The sequence below is a fragment of the Suncus etruscus genome, chromosome 1 (assembly GCF_024139225.1).
Source record: "Suncus etruscus isolate mSunEtr1 chromosome 1, mSunEtr1.pri.cur, whole genome shotgun sequence".
Taxonomy (NCBI): domain Eukaryota; kingdom Metazoa; phylum Chordata; class Mammalia; order Eulipotyphla; family Soricidae; genus Suncus; species Suncus etruscus.
The window spans coordinates 157,883,838-157,902,182 of record NC_064848.1 but is presented as its reverse complement, the minus strand read 5'-3'; the positions used below and the strand labels follow the sequence as shown (position 1 = coordinate 157,902,182).

General features: G+C 47.3%; 1 protein-coding gene across 3 annotated transcripts in view; it reads left to right on the top strand.

Annotated features, from left to right (window-relative positions):
- RAP1GAP2 (RAP1 GTPase activating protein 2) overlaps window positions 1–18,345 on the top strand; it is a 263,550-nt gene that overhangs the window by 81,595 nt on the left and 163,610 nt on the right. The window contains exon 1 of one of the 3 annotated variants that reach the window (XM_049782302.1): window positions 13,734–13,862. The exons of the other annotated variants lie outside the window; for them this stretch is intronic. Coding sequence (XP_049638259.1) covers window positions 13,756–13,862 — 107 coding nt within the window. The 5' untranslated portion in view covers window positions 13,734–13,755. Of the gene's footprint in view, window positions 1–13,733; window positions 13,863–18,345 lie in introns of those variants that run through there. 3 annotated transcript variants of the gene reach the window in all.

The following is an 18,345-nucleotide window of genomic DNA, read 5'->3' as shown; positions in this document are numbered from 1 at the left end:
AGGTAGATGGGGCCCCAACCTGTGACTTTTATGGTTAACCAGATATGGTTTGAAGCTATCTGTAGTCGACTTGGAAGTCTAGTGTTCTTGTGAATCTGAGGTGGCTGCATATTACCCCTCCCCAAACTTCTTGCCTATCTCACCTGGAAGGTGAGAGCCACCCACAGCTGATTGGTAATTAAGGGGTTGCCTGCGGGGAGGGGAGAGGTGACCAAAACACTGGATGGATGCAGAGCAGCAGGAAAGAGGTGGCTTAACTTAGAGGCCATGTGAGGAATATGCCTGTGGTAGTTAGGGCCTTGTAATAAAGTTGGATGCTTCTTGAAGCTTCATCTGACTGCCTATGGATCATTTCTTCACTGTTATCCTGAACCTACAGACCCATTGGCCAAAGGGGCTGCAGGTGCCGGGCTGAGCTGAGAAAGGCCTCACCACTATCCATTATACTAGTACTTAGTAATTAATAATTAATACAACAGCTGCACCCCTACATGGTGTGGGTACACATCACAGACACACCTACCTACCCAAAGCATTCCCTCATACTTCTCCCCTTACACATTCACATACACTCACATACAGTTCACATTCAATCACACATCATCTATACACTGATACACACAGTTTAAGTAGATGGGGCTGCGTTCCTTCCCCAATGTCTAGGTCTCTCCTCTAACTTGTGAATGACATCCCTGCTCTTGACTTTAGCTACCTGGTCTTTTGTACGATGTCCTGGTCCTGTCCATCTGCTTGTTTCAAGTGTATGGTAGCCAGGTCTTGTCCCTACGCTGTTCTCTACTCAGTGTGTACTTTCTTTCTTTCTTTTTTTTTTTTTTTTGTTTTTTTTTTTTTGGGCCACACCCGGTGACGCTCAGGGGTTACTCCTGGCTATGCGCTCAGAAGTCGCTCCTGGCTTGGGGGACCATATGGGACGCCAGGGGATCGAACCGCGGTCTGTCTCCTAGGCTAGCGCAGGTAAGGCAGGCACCTTACCTCGAGCGCCACCGCCCGGCCCCAGTGTGTACTTTCCTAGTCTGAAATCATGTCGCTGGGCCTCTCTTGGATGGTGTTCCAGGGGTTCCTTTTATCCTGTCTCAGATTTTCCTGACCACTGTCACATGAACATGAGGTTCCTGTACTCTGTACCTGCTACTGTACCCCAGCAGTTTTCTATTCTGTCCTGGATTTTCTAGTCTCTGGCTACAGCCACGTACTTGTGAGACTCTTGTGCTCATTTGTGATGTACCTGATCACTTCTGGTAGGGTCAGGGGACCGTATGGGAGGCCAATGATCAAAATCATGTCAGCCACATGCAAGGCAAATGCCCTACTCATTGTACTACATCTGGTCCACGATGGGCGAGATTTAAAGTGCCCAGCTAATTCACCTGGTGCTCCAACCTTCCACTTCTACTGTAACACAATCATCACTATTTGCAGATGAAGTGATAATACACGTAGAAAATCCTATAGACTTCACTCCCAAAAATACACTGGTATATATCATAAATCAGTGCAGTTCAATGTCAGATTACAAAATCAGTATACAAAACTCTTCTGCATTTCTCTATGCCGATAGTGAACTAGAAGAGGAAACAAATAAACATTTATAAGTGCACTGAAATAAAAAACAAAACAAAACAAGTACCTAGGAATCAACCTAATAACAGAAGACTTAGACATCAAAAACTAGAGGGGTGGGGGCCGGAGATATAGCATGGAGGTAAGGCGTTTGCCTTTCATGCAGAACGATGGTGGTTCAAATCCTGGCATCCCATATGGTCCCCTGTGCCTGCCAGGGGCGATTTCTGAGCATAGAGCTAAGAGTAACCCCTGTGTGCTGCTGGGTGTGACCACAAAACCAAAACCAAAACCAAAAACTAGAGGGGTTGGGGAGGTAGTAGAAGGATTAAGGCACTTTTCTTTATTGCAGTCTGAACTGGTAGGTTCAATCCCAGCATATATGGTCCTCAAACACCCCCCAGCAATGACCTCTGACTACTGACAGTAATTACCCCTGAGTACAGAGCTAGAAATAGATCCTAAATATTACCAGATATGCCACCACCCACCCAAATAGGATTGCAAAGTAATAGCTATAATTTACTATTAAAAACTAGGAAACATATTTATGAGTTGCTGGAATTAAAATAGTTAAAGTGACCATGCTACCCACATATTTATATAGATTCAGTGAAATTCCCATAAAAATTCCAATGGCTTTCTTCAAGGACATTGAGCATATATTACTAAAATTTGTCTGAAGCCACAAATTCCTCGGTCAAAGAAATTCTGAAATTAAACATTAGCAGTACCAGAGTTCCTGGCTTTATACTGTCAAGCTACAGTTACCAAAACAGTGTGCTATTGGAATGATAGCATGCACTGAGAACAGTGGAATGGAATTGAGAACTGAGAAATAAACTCTCAGATATATGGAGAAATAAAGAAATCAGATACAAAATGGAGGGGCTGGAGAGATAGCACAATGGTAGGGTGCTTGCTTTGCTGAGGCTGATTTGGGAGGGACCTGGTTTGATTTCCGGAATCTCATATGGTCCCCCAGCCTGCCAGGGGCAATTTATTTTTTTTAAATTGATTTAAATTGATTTATTTTATTTTTTAATATAAAATTTTTATTTAAGAACCCTGATTACAAGCAAGATTGTAGTTGGGTTTCAGTTATATAAACAGAACACCCCCCCTTCCCCAATGCAGAATTCCCACCACCAATGCCCCCACTCTCTCCTTCCCAACCCTTGACCTGTATTTGAGACAGGCATTCTACTTCTCTCACTCATTAAGATAGTCATAATAGTTGTTAGTGTAGTTATTTTCCTAACTGCACTCACCACTCTTTGTAAGCCTGTCCTTTTGTCCCTCACCTCTATTGTCTCTGGGAATTATTATAATAATGATGTCCTTAATTTTTCTTAAAACTCATATATGAGTGAGAATATTCTGTGCCTATCTCTTTCCCTCTGACTTATTTCACTCAACATAATAGATAGATTCTATGTACATCACATATAGGAAAATTTCATGACTTCATCTCTCCTTACGGTTGCATAATATTTCATTGTGTATATGTACCACAATTTCTTTAGCCATTCATCTATTGAAGGGCATCTTGGTAGCTTCCAGAGTCTGGCTATTGTAAATAGCGTTGCAATGAATATAGGTGTGAGGAAGAGATTTTTAAATTGTATTTTTGTGTTCCTAAGTATATATATATAGGACAGGGGCGATTTCTGAGAATAGAACCCCTGAATAACCCCTGAGTGCTGCTGGGTGTGGCCCAAAAAAGCAATCAATCAATAAATCAGTTAATAAATAAAGTTTAAAAATAAAGATACAAGGGGACTGGAGAGATAACATGGAGGTAGGGCATTTGCCTTGCATGCAGAAGGATGGTGATTCGAATCCTGGCAACCCATATGGTCCCCCGAGCCTGTCAGGAGCGCGATTTCTGAGCATAGAGCCAGGAGCAACCCTAGAGCGCTTCCAGGTGTGACCCAAAAACCAATAAATAAATATACAAAAATGGAGGAAGGAAAGTCTCTTCAACAAATGGTGCTGAAAGCTGTATAACCACGTAGAGAATCAATTGGACCCTCTCTTATACTTTAACAAGATGAATTCAAATCTTAGATGTGAGCCCATCAAATGCATAAAAGAAAACACAGACAAAGCATTTTGTGATGTTGACTTTCAAGGTGTTTTCAGTGATTGGACTCCACTTGCAAGGAAAACAAAAGCAAAATAAACAAATGGGATTTCATCAGTATAAAAACAACTTCTGGCAGCTCAAAGAAACTATGGCTGAAATTAAGAGCTATCTTATTTGCACATCATATATCTGACAAAGGGCTTCATCCAAGATATCAGAATAATTTATAAGGTCCATCAAGAACAAAGCAAATAGCCCTGTCAAAAGTGGAGAGGAGACACTTCTCCAAAGAAGATATACAGATGCAAATCAAAATGACAGTGAGATACTGCCTCACATCAGAGAGAATGGCCTGTATCAAAAGGGTCAGAAATGACAAGTACAGGTGAGGGTGTGCTGAAAAAGGAATCCTCGTTTACTGTTGGTGAAAATTCAGGCTGGTACACAGCCTTTATGGAAAACTATCTGGAGAGTTCTAAAAAATATAAGACTACAACAACCTCATGAACCAGTGATTGCACTCCTCAGAATTGTCCCCAAGAGTTACAAAAACACTCCTTTGAAAAGAAATATGCACATCTATGTTCACTGTATGGTGAATATCTGGAAACATATAAGGATGCTATAAAGACGTACTCTCTCTCTCTCTCTCTCTCTCTCTCTCTCTCTCCCCCCCCCCCACACACACACACACACACACACACACACACACACACACACTACCATTCAGTTATAAGAGAACATGTAGCCTTTTGCTACAACATTGATGGAACTAAATGCAGTCCGTCAGAAGGAGGAAGACACACATACCAGGTGATTTCTACTTCTCTGTGATATATAGAAGAACAAGACAAGGGAAGTGACAATTCCCAATGGGAACAAATCTTTAGACTTTGAGGACAGAACTGAGAGTATCAAGAGGGTAGAAAGTGGCCAAGAAGGGTTCTAAGAACAATTGTAGGGCCACTTTGTTTAGGAAGTTGTACTCACACATATAAATATGTAGACTCCTGTGGAAATAAAAACCAAGGAAACTGGGTCAGAGAGATAGTACAGTAGGTAGGGTGCTTGCCTTGTATCAAACTGACCTTCAGTTTGATCTCTGACACCTCAGATGGCCTCCCGAACCTGCCAGGAGTGAACCTTGAGTTCACTGTCAGGAGTAAGCCCTCAGCACAGATGAATGTGGCCCCAAAACCAGCTAAACGAACAAAACTACTTAATTTCTGTGCAATATTTTCATTTTTGTCAGCTTGAAATATTTTCCCAGTTTCATTGGGATTTCTTATTGACTTATGGGTTATTTATTACTCTTTCTTAATATTTCTAAACATTTTCCTGTTTTTTTTTTTTTTGTTTGTTTGTTTGTTTTTGGGCCATACTCGGTGACACTCAAGGGTTACTCCTGGCTATGTACTCTATATGGTCTCACTAGCATGCTAAGAGTGATCAATGAATGCAGAGCCAGGAGTAAGACCTGACCACCACCAGGTGTGGCCACTACAAAAAATAAAAAGAAGAAAAACAAAAGAAAAGTAAGTGCAACAGGATAATGAATCCCTCAAAAACAATTAACCTTCTGCTGTTCTTGCTTTATCTATACCTCTACCCACTTCATACTCCCACTCTATTGCTACTATTAGTTTCACTCTTTTTTTAAAAGGTAAGATTTACATAACATTGAAATACACACATACTAATTGTACATTTTAAACAAATGGATCCCACTAACTCCTTTTGCCATAGAACAAGCCTCATTCCCACAGACAATCACTTTTCTAAAATTTTTTTTAACCTTACTTGTCTGTTTTAGAATTTTGTATCAAAAGACTCATGTGGTATTTTATTTCTCATTTTGTTTCTTTTGGTTTGGGAGCCACTGCAGAGGGGGCTACTCCTGGCTCAGTGCTTTTGGGGTTCTCTGCAGTATTTGAAGGGCCATGTGCTGCTGGGGATCAATCCCAAACTCCCTGCATGCAAAGCATGCATTCAGTGTATTGAACCATATCTCCAGGGCCGTGTGTGTGTGTGTGTGTGTGTGTGTGTGTGTGTGTGTGTGTTGTGTTGTTTTAATCTAAATTAAAGAGTCCTAGGGGTGGAGGGAGGACAACCCTGGTGGTGGGAATGGCCATGATTCATGTCACTATGTACCTTAAATATTACTGTGAAAGATTTGTCATTCACTTTTGGTCACAATAAAAATTACTATTAAAAAAATAGAGTTCTAGTGTTGGTAGGGGGATGGTGAGGCCTTTCTTTTTCTTTTTCTTTTTCTTTTTGGTTTTTCAGGTCATACTCATTTGATACTCAGGGGTTACTCCTGTCTAAGCGCTCAGAAATTGCCCCTGGCTTGGGGGGACCATATGAGATGCTGGGGAATTGAACCGGGATCCTTCCATGGCTAACACTTGCAAGGCAGACACCTTACCTCTAGTGCCACCTCGCCGGCCCCTGGTGAGACTTTTCTAAGCTTGGCCCTGCTCCTGCAGCCCCTATGGCCTAGTGGGTCTGAAGGTTTGCAGGGTGATGGCAGAGAAATTTGCAAAGTAGTCAGATAGATGAAGTTCCAGGTTTTTTATTCCATGGTTTTATTCCATGGTTCTAACCTAACATACACATTTCCTCACATGACTTCTATGCTAAGCCTTTCCTAGCAGCTACTTCTCTACTCCTTCTGGCTCTCTCTGCCTCTGGCTCTCTTTCAGCTGCTCTTCAGGCTTCGTTGCTGACTGACTTCCCTTTACTGATTCTCTTTGTTGATCCTCTCTGCTGGTTCTCCTTGTTGATACTCTCTGCTGATTTTCCCTTTTCTCTAAAGCTCTCCTTCTTATCCTCTCTCTTCCCAAGCAGACTCCTCTTCCAGTCCATTCCAGATATGGGTGGTTCTGATCATTCAGATGTGATAAACAAGAAGTTGGGGGAGGGGATACCTACATTTGTGTGTATGTATGTATGTATGTATGTATGTATGCATGCATGTATGTATGTATATATTCTATTTCCTACTTCTTTCACTCTTCATAATATTCTGACATGCTCTGGCAGCCATTTTGGGGGGGACACTTGCTGGTACTCAGGGCTTACTCCTACCTCTGCATTCAGGGATCAATCCTGGTGGTGGTGCTTGGGATCATATGTGGTGTCAGGAAATGAATTCGTGTCTGTCATATGCAAGGCAATCACCTGCCTGATGTATTATTATTCTGGACCTGTTTCCTTATTGTTGAGTGGTTATTTTATGGTGGGTAGAGAATAGTTTGATGCTGGGTTGTCATTTGGGGGGTGTTGGGCCACACCTGGCAATGTTCAGGGTTACTCCTGGCTCTGCACTCAGGATTTATTCCGGGCAAGGCAATCACCTTATCTACTGTACTATCACTTCAGCTTGAGTTGCCTTTTTTTATGTTTTTGATTTCTGTTTTTGGGGCCATGCCCAGCGGTGTTTAGGCTTTATTCCTGGCTCTGCTTTTAGGAATCACTTCTGGTGCGGAGCTCAGGGAACCAGATAGGATGCTGGAGATTCAACCCCTGTTGGCCACATGCAAGGCAAATGCCCTCCCCACTGTGCTATTGCTCCTGCTCTTCTGATTGCCATTTTTGAATACAGTTATTACAAATTTTTTTTCATAATTATCTTCGTGAAATGTAATTCTTGCAGGAACCTTCAGAGGTTGGCCTTCTTATTATTTTCATTTCAACATTGACTAAAGTGAAGTCAGGAGAAGTAAAAGTTTCCAGTTTCTTCAAACAGTCAAAGCTAGAGAAGGGAATATAACCTGGGTTGATTTGACTGCAGGTTTTTTTTTTGGGGGGGGGGCACACCCATTGGCGCACTCAGTGGTTATTCCTGGCTCTGTGCTCAGAAATTCCTCCTGGCAGGCTTGGATGCCTGGGATCAAACCCACATGGGCCGTATACAAGGCAAATGACCTGCCCACTGAGCTATAACTCCTGCCCCTGACTGCAGGTTCTTTTATTTTCCCTCACTGCAGATTTTTTTTTTTTTGGTCACACCCAGCAGCGCTCAAGGGTTACTTCTGGCTCTATGCTCAGAAATCGCTCCTGGCAGGCTCGGGGACCATATGAAATTCCGAAATTCAAACCACCATCCTTCTGCATGCAAGGCAAATACCTTACCTCCATGCTATATCTCTGGCCCCTCACTGCAGATTCTTTGCCTCACAACCAGTTGAGGATATAAAATGTTGGGGCAAATGGGTCCTTATCTCATTATCCTGTTTCCTTCTTTTTTTTTTTTTTTTTTGGTTTTGGGTCACACCCGGCAGCACTCAGGGGTTACTCCTGGCTTTATGCTCAGAAATCGCTCCTGGCAGACTCGGGGATCATATGGGATGCCAGGATTCGAATCACTGACCTTCTGCATGCAAGGTAAACGCCTTACCTCCATGCTATCTCTCTGGCCCCTCAATATCCTGTTTCTAACAGAATTTTAGCTCAGAACAGTAACTAATATTGTTAATAATAGTGCTTAGGCACCAAGAAAAAGTTACATTAATTGATTGGCTAATTAACTTTTGGACCTCAATTATTAGAGTTGGGACCTATTTCAGGCATGGTGTTCAAGGCTCACTCACAGCAGTACTCAGGTGAACATATGGTGCAGGGGTTGAAACTGGTGCTCTCACATGAAACCCAACAAACAAAGAAAATGTTTCACTACTCAAAACTGTAACTGTCCCTGGACTGGAGAGATGCTCTTAGGGAGTGCATGTTTTTTTTGTTTGTTTTTGTTTTGTTTTTTGGGTCACACCCTGCAGCGCTCAGGGGTTACTCTTGGCTCTATACTCAGAAATTGCCTCGGCAGGCTCGGGAGGACCATATAGGATGCTGGGATTTGAATCACTGTCCTTCTGCATGCAAGGCAAACACCCTACTTCCATGCTATCTCTCCAGCCCCTGGAAGTGTATGTTTTAACAAGAGGCCTGAGTTCAGTTTCCAATCCAGCTTATTCCCCCAAATAGTACTGGGCGCTTCCTGAAACACTGAGCCAGGGGTAGCCCCCAAACCCTCCTGGGTGTGGCTCAAGAACTGAAAAACGGGAAAAAAATAAAAAAGAGCTTCAGTTCTTTGGAAGTATCACTTAGGTGCAATACATCATCTCCCTTGGAAGTCAGGCGCAGAAGGCTTTCCTGGGTATGTAAGATAGTATATAAATAATGCATGTGTAAGAGTCCATTCTGCCAAACAGAATAGCTTTTGGAAGCCTGCTGATTCTTACTTTAAAAGTTTGTTGCTAAGCAGTGTTGCTAATATTATGGAAAGATGGCTTTCCGCGTCACTTTCCAGCTCAGCCCCCAAAACTCCAGCATTAGAAGTGGTTTCAGTGCTAGCAATGGATAGAGCAGTTTGATAATCAGTGGGGTGGGAAACCTGGATGTGAAGGGGGTAGTTGGGTCTTGCCTCATGGGATCATGAGATCCTGCTTCACCACAGTGCTTTCTGGGCAGCCTGTATGGAAAACTCACCTCTTCCATGTTGGTCAAAAATTTCACACAGAATTCTTTTGAATGTTTTTTCTGGAGGCAACATTACAGTAATGCCATTCAGATTTATGAATTTAGTATTCCTTCAAAGAATCAGAAATGGTGGAAATATCTTCAGGAACCCAAGAAATAAATGAAGAACGAACTCCTTTCTCCTTTCCCCCAACCTCCTCTCTAATCTCTAGCAGGAAGTCAGCTAAATTCTGTAACATCAGACACTGCTGTTGCTGGGTGCCAAGAAAAGTGCAGCCCAAGAGCTGGAGTGAGAGCTCCTGAGTGAGATCTGTGGCTTTTTTTCTTGGGCATGGCTTCCTCACCCTGATGTTCGGAAATGCCACACAAGTCACCAAGACTCCATTTCCAAATTCTGATCCAGTTTCTCTGTGAGCCTCCCTCTACTCCTTGATCTGTGTGAATTCAAAGAAGTATGAGTTGCATTTCCTATAGCTTCTCTTGGAGTCCAGGAGCCCAGCCTGAGCATGGCCTGGCCCTGGTCCTCTTTGGGGGTTGTTGGTGGGCTCTGAGTGTGAAGGGAGTAGGGTCTAGGAGACGTCATGTGTTGTCAAAGATGCTCTTCTCTCCCCCAAAGTAGAAACTGATTCCCAATCTCAAATGATTTTATTTTTGGAGGGGGTGGATATTTTTTTCTTGGACCATATCCAGCAATGCTCAGGGATCACTCCTGGCTCTGCATTCACGAATTACTCCTGGTGGTATTTGGGGGACCATATGGGTTTTTGAGACTTGAACCAAAGTTGGCCGTCTGCAAAGCAAGCACCCTGCCCACTGTACTATGTCTCCAGCCCTCCAGTGACCTTTACATTTTATTTGTATTTATTTATTTTGTTTTTGGGTCACACCCAGCTCAGGGGTTACTCTTGGCTCTATGCTCAGAAATAGCTCCTGGCAGGCTCAGGGAACCCTATGGGATGCCGGGATTCGAACCACCGTCCTGCTTGCAAGACAAATGCTCTACCTCCATGCTACCTCTCCAGCCCCTATTTTTATTATTTTAAAAAATTATTTAGGTCTTAGGTCATAACCAGCAGAGCTCAGAACTTCTAGCTCTGTACTCAGGGGTCACTCTGGATGGGGGTTGAGGTACTCTCTGGGGTGCCTGGGATTGAATTCAGGCCATCTGCGTGTAAGGCCAGTGCTCTACAACTGTACTATCTCTCCAGACCTCTCAAACGACCTTAAAGTGTTGGTTCTTTCCTTGCAGCTTTTCTTCCATTCTTTCCTTCCCACCTTTTCTCTCTTTTTTTCTTATATGGTGGTAACCCAGAGGTGCAACTAGAATATAGTCCAGAAGGGGGCGTTGATGTACCTTGCTCGTGCCTCACCAGCACAGGTGTGAGTTCTCTGAATGATTGATTTCTCCCAGGAGGTGTGTGTCCCCAAAGGGATGAAAGAATGGAGGTGCTGTCCTACCTTGAGCAGCTTTAATGTTGTCTGTTGTAATGCTGGAATCTCTGCTAGGATTGTGTGAGATCGACAGGATGGCTAGCCATAGTGACCCTTTCCCGAGGCAGATCTGGTTTTCATCAAAGAAAAATAGCTCCAGAGCTTCTCTGGCCTCACACCTACTGCCTATCCTAGCCAGGAAGGGTTGCAATGTTTTTGCCAAGAAGGGAGGCTTGGATCAGGCTTGCTCTGGGTGCCCTGGGAGAGCCGGTGCTGGCAGCAGGCTAAATCCTGATTTCACACGGATGTGTCTCTTGGAATGGGTTCTGGGCATGGAAGGCCCTTTTCTTCAGGATCAAGCATGCGTGCCTGTCTGTCTCACCCCATTGGTCCCTTAGGAATGGGTTGTGCAGCTGCCTGCTCTCTGCTCATGATTAACTTCCTTGTCCCCCCCCCCCCCAATCCCCAGGCCCTTTCAGCTTTGGGGTTTTCAGCCAATGGAGGCAGAGACCCAGGATAGAATCTGCCTGGTACTTTGTTCTCTGGGATGGTGGGCTTTGTAGGTTATGTGAGTGAGGAGGATCGCTGGCGGGCTGGGCTGGGCTGGGAGAAGGCATCTCCTCTGATGGGACTATGGCCCCTTGTGCCTCATCTCTCCCTTCGACAATCTCTGATGTGAAATTTGTTTCTTTTCAATTCCCATAAAACCTGGTGACTTATTGTTTGGGGCTGGGTGAATGTAGTTGACATGGAACATGGGTCCTCTTTTCTCTCTTCATGAAGGTGCTCTGGCTCAGCACCTTTGTCAGGCAATAGCATTGAACTTGCTTCAAATAAATTTGTACTTATTATTTTCATGAACTGAATGACAAGTGATAATGGCCTCTCATTTGGGGGCAATAGTGATATTTTCTCTTAAAAGTAATTAAAATTTGAGGTGATTAAATTAAAGCAAGAATAATAAGTGACTAACCAAATGGTTAAGACACTCAAGCAAAGAAAAAAAAGTGATGAAGGCGGCATGAGGATGGTGCAATTTTGAGAAATAGTGTCTGGGTGGCAGAGCACAATCTGGAAGTGGGAGTTTGTGTGGTAGTTTTCTATGTGTTAGACCTGTCTGAGCAGTGATGGTCTTTGGCTTCTGGTACTTGAGTCTCTCACAAAACTGGGCACACATTCAGGGTTTAATTATCATCAGGGGAACAGGTAGAGATTCTACTTAGTTCACTGATCATGCTTGACTGTAGGTGTGGGCAGATGAACGAGCTCTCCCATTCTCAGGAAACTTCTCAAGACCCCCAGAATTCAGATCAGTTTATGGTCCTTTAGTGACAGCTATGTGTTTTTAGACACACTGGGACTGAACATGACAAGAGAGCCTGGAATGCCTGAACAAGAATGAATAAAGTTACCATCTTGGTGGAAAGCTTCTTCCCCTTCATCCTGGTACCCTGTCGGTCACTTTGCTTTTGAGTCCTTGGTCTCTCTAGACAGCTACACTCATTTACTTCATCAGACCTTATGCTGAGTTAGTTGTCACGTTCTCCAGCTTCTGGATAAAATAAGCTTCCTGGGGGTTTCAACTTTGTCTGGTACCTCAGTACCCCATGCCTAATAGGAAGTAGCCTTTCAGCTGAATTATGGATTGCCCGAGGCTGGAAAAGTCCAGGGCTGGTTTGAGGGGCTCTGCCCAGCTCCTGTCCCAAGACACTCATTTCCCTGTTCTTTTCCCCGACTAAATTCTTAGGTCACGATTTGCGTAGTCCTTTGCACCTGACAGATTTGCACCCCAGAAGTGGGCCAGGGACACTTTCTGGCTATAAATATATGACCGTGGCCGTCTGTGATCTCCCACTGCAGGCTAGGGCGCCCAGGCCCATTTTAATGTTATGAACCTTCATAAATAAAACAAGCACATTTTGGCAGTGCGGTGTTCTCCCCCTTAGCCCCCAACTCCAAGGGCAGCAGGAGGCCCCGCTGTCTGAGAGGCAGAGCCCTTCTTTTGCAGCCCCTGACCTGTCTGTCCCCTCTCCAGCAAGGATTTTCTCATCTTCCCTGCCAGGATTTTCTGTTGGCTGGAACTCTAGACAAACAGGGCAAATTGCCTCAGGGACCTCTTCAGCCCCAACAGGGCTGTTTCCAAAGATGGACTAATTGGCTTGTTTTAATTCCCTTTCAGTTCCTTCCCGGGGGGATGGAAGGAGAAGCCCAGCCTGGCCAGTGGTGATTGGGGCGAGGATTTCTGGTGCTCGGATGTCTTTAGGGCTTTGGCGCGCCCACCCCTTGCCCACGGCAGGGTCCCAGTCGGGACCCTTTGCACCCCCGAGATGGTGCAACCCTGTCTTTCCGTTCTGCAAAGATGAAGCCTGCACGTGTTGTGCTGAAAGGAAGCCCAGAAGCCAGAGGTGGGGGTGGTGGGTGTGGGTCGGGGAGCCTGGTGGGGAGGTAAGACTCGCGACTCCCTGGTAACTCGGGACGCGAAGCGGGCGCGGAGCCGCGGGGAAGCGAACGATCTGTCCCCCGAACGGTGTCAAACTCGGGGGTCCTGGAAAGCAGGGGAGACCGGGGGGCGGCAAGAGAGCAGCGCCCGCCGCGCGCGCCTCGGAGTCCTTTTGGGGAGCTGGGGCCGGGCGCCCGGGCGGCCCCTCGCAGGAGCCCGCTTGGCTCTCGGGTTCGAAGACAGTGGCCGCACCGGGGAGCTGTCCCGGCGGGCCGGGGCAGCGGGCGCGAGTTCGGGGCGGACGGCACGGGGGACCCCCGGGCGGGCCTCCCGGGCGGCCGGGCCGCGCGCGGAGGCGGAGGCGGGTCCGGGGCGGGGTCTGGGCGCGGGCGGGCCCCGGAGCCGCCCGTCCTGGCCGCGCCCCCGGCGAGCCGAGCCGAGCCGAGCCGAGCCTCGGCCATGCCCGCGCTGGGGGAGCGGGCGCCGGGCGGCCGGCGGGCCGCGGGGAGCCGCTGAAGGTCGCGCGGCGGGAGGGAGCGCCCAGCCAGCCAGCAGCCAGCCTGTCACCTGACCGGCCCGGGGCGCACCTAGGCGGGGCGGGCCCATGCGAGCGGGCGGCCGGGGCCGAGGGCCGGGGCCAGGGCTTGGGCTTGGGCGGCACGGAGCGCGCGGAGCCGGCCGGCGCGGGGCGCGCGGCGGGCGAGGGGTGCGGCCGGGCAGCGCCGGCGGCCTCGCGATGTCCCAGCCGGCGGGGAGGATGCATTGCCGGAAAGCGGGGATCCGCGCCGCCGTGGTGCTCATCGGACTCCTGCACAAATCCCGAAAGCAGAATAAGGAGAAAAGGTAACCGCGTTAGCCCGCCGCGTCGCCGCCGCCGTCCCAATGCCCCGCGCCCCCGGCGGTCCCTGCTGGCCCGGACGCGGACTCGCCCGCAGGACGCTCGCTCGGTCCGCGGGACACGGACGGACGGACGGACGCCCGACTCCGGCGCCGCCGTCGGGGGAGAGAATCAGTGGCTGCGCCCCCAGACCGTCTCTCCGGAGAGAGAAGCCCAGGCTGGGCAGCGGCAGGAAGGGCCGGCGGGCTTTGTCCCCCAGCTGGGCGATCTGGAGGTCTCAGCTCCCGCTCGCTTTTGGCCGATCCCCGTACCGACCCGGACCAAGTCCCTGGCCCAGCCGAGCGACCCGGCGCGCCCCGAACGCGTTTGGGTCTCGGCACCAGGTCTGGTGGCTTTGCGCAAGGTGCTGGCTGGCCCAACAGGGCAACTTTGGAAGTTGCTGCTTCACCGGCCTCACACCTGGCGACACCTGGTCTCTCTCTCTCGCTGTGGGTTTTTCTGTCTTTTCCCTTCCCCCCCGACTTTATTCTTTCTGCCTTTTGCCTCTGGGTGTTGGAAATCCTTTCTCTGCGATGTTAGAGCCACTCTGCCCGGCTTGTAGAAGGGAGCGGTGAGTGGGGTTGTATGACAAAGGAAGGTGCATGGACAGCTGACTGGGCGCTCCGTCCTAGAGGCAGGCACGATGTCCAGCGGACATCTGCGAGCTGCCCACACAGCTAGCGCTGGCAGCTTCGCTCCTCTGTTCAGGGTAGAAAAACCCAAAGCTTCCTTGCAACCGGGGGTCATTGGAACTGGATCGTCCATAGAGATGTCGCAGGGATTTGGGATCACCTCTAGTGGCTGCAGGCTCCAGAGGACTCCAGAATGCTCATGCCATACACTACGTTAGACAAGGGCTGAGATGAGGGCAGCAGAGCTGAGACACTGGAGTAGTGAGGGAGAAGGCTCTGGGTGTCCTCGGAGCTGGGTACAACGGTGGAGGTAGTGGGCCACCAGTGCAGCACTTAAGAAGTGGCATGGATTGCCCCTATGGCTCTGTTTTTCTCCCATCTTTCCTGCCTGCCTCCTTCCCATTATATAGTCTAATTCAATGTTTCCCAGAACGTGGGACACATCTCCAGTAAAATGATTTAAGGTGGTGAAGTATGCAGTAACATTGAGTCACTTAGTAAGAAAGTTCTTCCCTTTTCAGTTCTTTATGAATGCTTGTGATTTCTGCTGAGGAAAGTTTGAGGTAGGTGCTAGTTTGGCTTTTTTTTTTTTTTTAACATCTTTTAAACACTTGCAGATCTCCCCTTTAAAACAAGGAGAGAACAGACCTTTGGCTCAGGGAACACTATTTGTCTACAACTAGGATTGTTTCGTATTATTTATTTTTAGAATTCTCCCCTAGTGGGGTCCAGTGGGGCTGATTTTCCTCTTGGTGGCAGTGAAAGAAGGCATCACTCTCAATGAAAATGTATAAAGTCACAAGAATGAGACTGTTTAATAGATATAGCTGTCATAATGGCACAATGGTATAAAACGTGGCAGAAATTAGTAGCTGAGCTAGAATGCCTGATGCCAGGGACACACAATAGTAGAAAAACCTGCCCACAGCTGAGGTCTGGACCTATTTTCCACCAGACTTTGATTCCCTTCCTTGCCTGCCCTTCAATAATTTTTGTTTGTTTGTTTTTGTTTTTGGGCCACACTGACAGTGTTCATGGATTGCTCCTGGTTTTGTACTCAGGTGGGATTCTGGGGCCAAATGGGTTGCCAGAGATGGAACCTGAATCAGCTGCAAGCTCCGACTTCTGCCCTTCAGTATTTTATCTGTGAAGGGAGAGTGGTCTGGGGTGTGGAGAGGTCATTCTGGGCCCATTTTGAGGGACAAGAGGTTGTGCAGCATAGAAAGACAAATGCACTAGATCAGCACAGGGGATAAAAGCTCTAGTCCTTTTGACTTGGGATCATCTCCTGGGCCTCTTTCTGTATTCACCCAAGGGTTTGTGAGTGATCCGTGAGATTATATAGGTGAAGCATCAGGAAAGCAGGAAGTCCTACTATGTGATACTCAAGGGGTTTATTCAGATTTTCTTCCCTTCTCTTCCTTCTGGACTTGTGTCCCCAGAAACCAGGACTAGATACCTGAGGGTGAGGGTCCCGTTAATAGTCAAACCATGCTGTGTGTTGGCCAAGGAGGCATCTTGGTAGGGATCGCCCCAGCAGAGGAGGCCCATGCAGATATTGACTACTCTCTGGTCGGTCAATCTTCATCCTGTTCTGTGATTTTCTTGCCATCCTGCTGGCTCTGGTCAGGAGCTTCATCTGCCCACGCAGAGAGGAATTAGTTTCGTATTGGGTACTAAGGACTTTAGCTTCCCATGCTGTCATTTGGAGTTTCTTTAAGTGTCTGAAATCAATTCAGTGCATGTTATTGACCCTAAGTTCTGTGGGTACTGGCCATGGGGGGCCAGGAACAGGCAGCAGCTGGCAAGGTCTCCTCAGCAATCCCCTAATTCCATGCTGGGTGTTAAATTTTCTGAGTTCCTCCTTTCTCTTCCTGCTCACCACAGGGTCAAGTCAGATTCTGGCCCCCTCTCCACCCTCTCCAGAAGGCTTAATCCATCCATTGATCTTTCAGGCACCTCTAATTGACAGGCCTGTGTAGATAACACTTCTGGCTGTTAAGAACCGAAATGGTCCTGTGTGGCTTGCAGTGATGGCCCAGCGGTCCTTGTCAGCTTCCTGCTCCCCAGGCCACTTGGAAATGTTGCACAGTGGGGTCAGGTGGGTGTGCTAAGGAAGGTGATAATGACTGGGAGGGTTCAGAATCAGGAGACTCTCAGGCACTCATGGTGAGTCTTGAGAACTGTACTGCAAGCTCCAGCACCAGTCATTTTGCCTCCAAGAGCAGTGGGTGTGGTACTCATCCTCAACCTGGCAACTTTCTGTGGGAAATGGGGCAACATGGAGGTACTGTTTCTCCCTCCTCCCGCCTTTCTCTTCTGGACTTTGAGTCAAAGACCTTATTGTGCTCAGCACTCACTCATGGCAGAGCTCTGGTGAATGGTGTTGGGGTCAAACCCAGGTCAGCTGCATGCAAGGCAGACTTAACCCCTGGACTAGCTCTCTGATCTCATGGTTAAGTTACAGGTTGTTTTTGTGCCACACCCAGTGGTACTCAAGGTTTACTCCTGGATCAGTTTTAAGGAATCAATCACTCTGGCTGTTGCTCTAGGGATCATATACAGTGCTTGTATCAGGATAGGGTCGGCCTCATGCCAAACTGACTGTACTTTCTTTCTGGTCTGGTGCTGAATTTTTCTGACTGTCTCCCAGGGATCCCATCCCCAGGGTGTGTGGGCAGGTTCAATACAACTGTGGTTTTAGTAGGCTGGTGGAGTTGGCCTTGGTGGCAATGGTATAGAAATAAGGACCTTGATTATCAAAGGCCACTTTCTTCTAGATGTGACAGGTTAGCCTGGGTAAGACCCTAGGAATGACTGCAGGGTCTGGGGAGAGAGGTCTGGGGACATTGTCCTCAGAGTGGGGAGCAAGCCTTTCTTGCTGGAAGGACCCAGCAGAGGGGCAGAGTCCAAATATGTAGGTGCTTAAAGTCTTAGAGGAGGTCAGTGTTTGTTGGGTTGTGACATTCTGAATCAGATAGAAGAAAAACATAAAGAAAGAGGAAATCTTAGGCGGGAGTAATAGTACAGTGCATAGGGCCTCTACCTTTCATGCAGCCTGCCTGATTTCTTTTTATTTATTTATTTATTTTTTTGGTTTTTGGTTTTTGGGTCACACCTGGCGGCTCACAGGGGCCACTCTTGGCTCTACTCTCAGAAATCGCTCCTGGCAGGCTCGGAGGACCATATGGGATGCCGGGATTCGAACCACTGTCCTTCTGCATGCAAGGCAAACACACTACCTCCATGCTATCTCTCCGGCCCCAGCCTGCCTGGTTTCAATCCCTGGTATCCCATATGGTCCCCTGAGCCCATCAGGAGTAATTTCCTAGTGCCAATCTAGGAGTAATTTCTGAGTATCACTGGTGTGGACCTAAAACAGACAAACAAACAAAAAGAAGAAATCACTTCTCACTTAGGGTAGCTATTTTGTGTGAAACCACCATGGGATTTATGAGGAAGAAAATAGGAATTTACTCATTCAGCGAATCATTCATGACAGGCTCTGGAGAGCAAAACAGTGAGTCTAATGGGTCTTATCCTTCCTTTGTGGGGGTATAATGTCTTGTGGGTTACTTCTGTGGAGATTATTAGAAAAAGTCCATCCTTGGCTTAGAAAAATACATCTTCATTACAGACAGTTTCCACAATGCTCATGAGTGAGAGAATGGGATAATGTTTGCAGTGTCGACTCTTATCATCTCCTGGCCAGTCTGATTTCCTTTACTTCCCAACCCACTGCCCTGTGAAAGTTTCTTTTTGTTGTTGTGTGGTTTTGGGGCCACACCTGGTGATGCTCAGGCGTAACTCCTTGCTC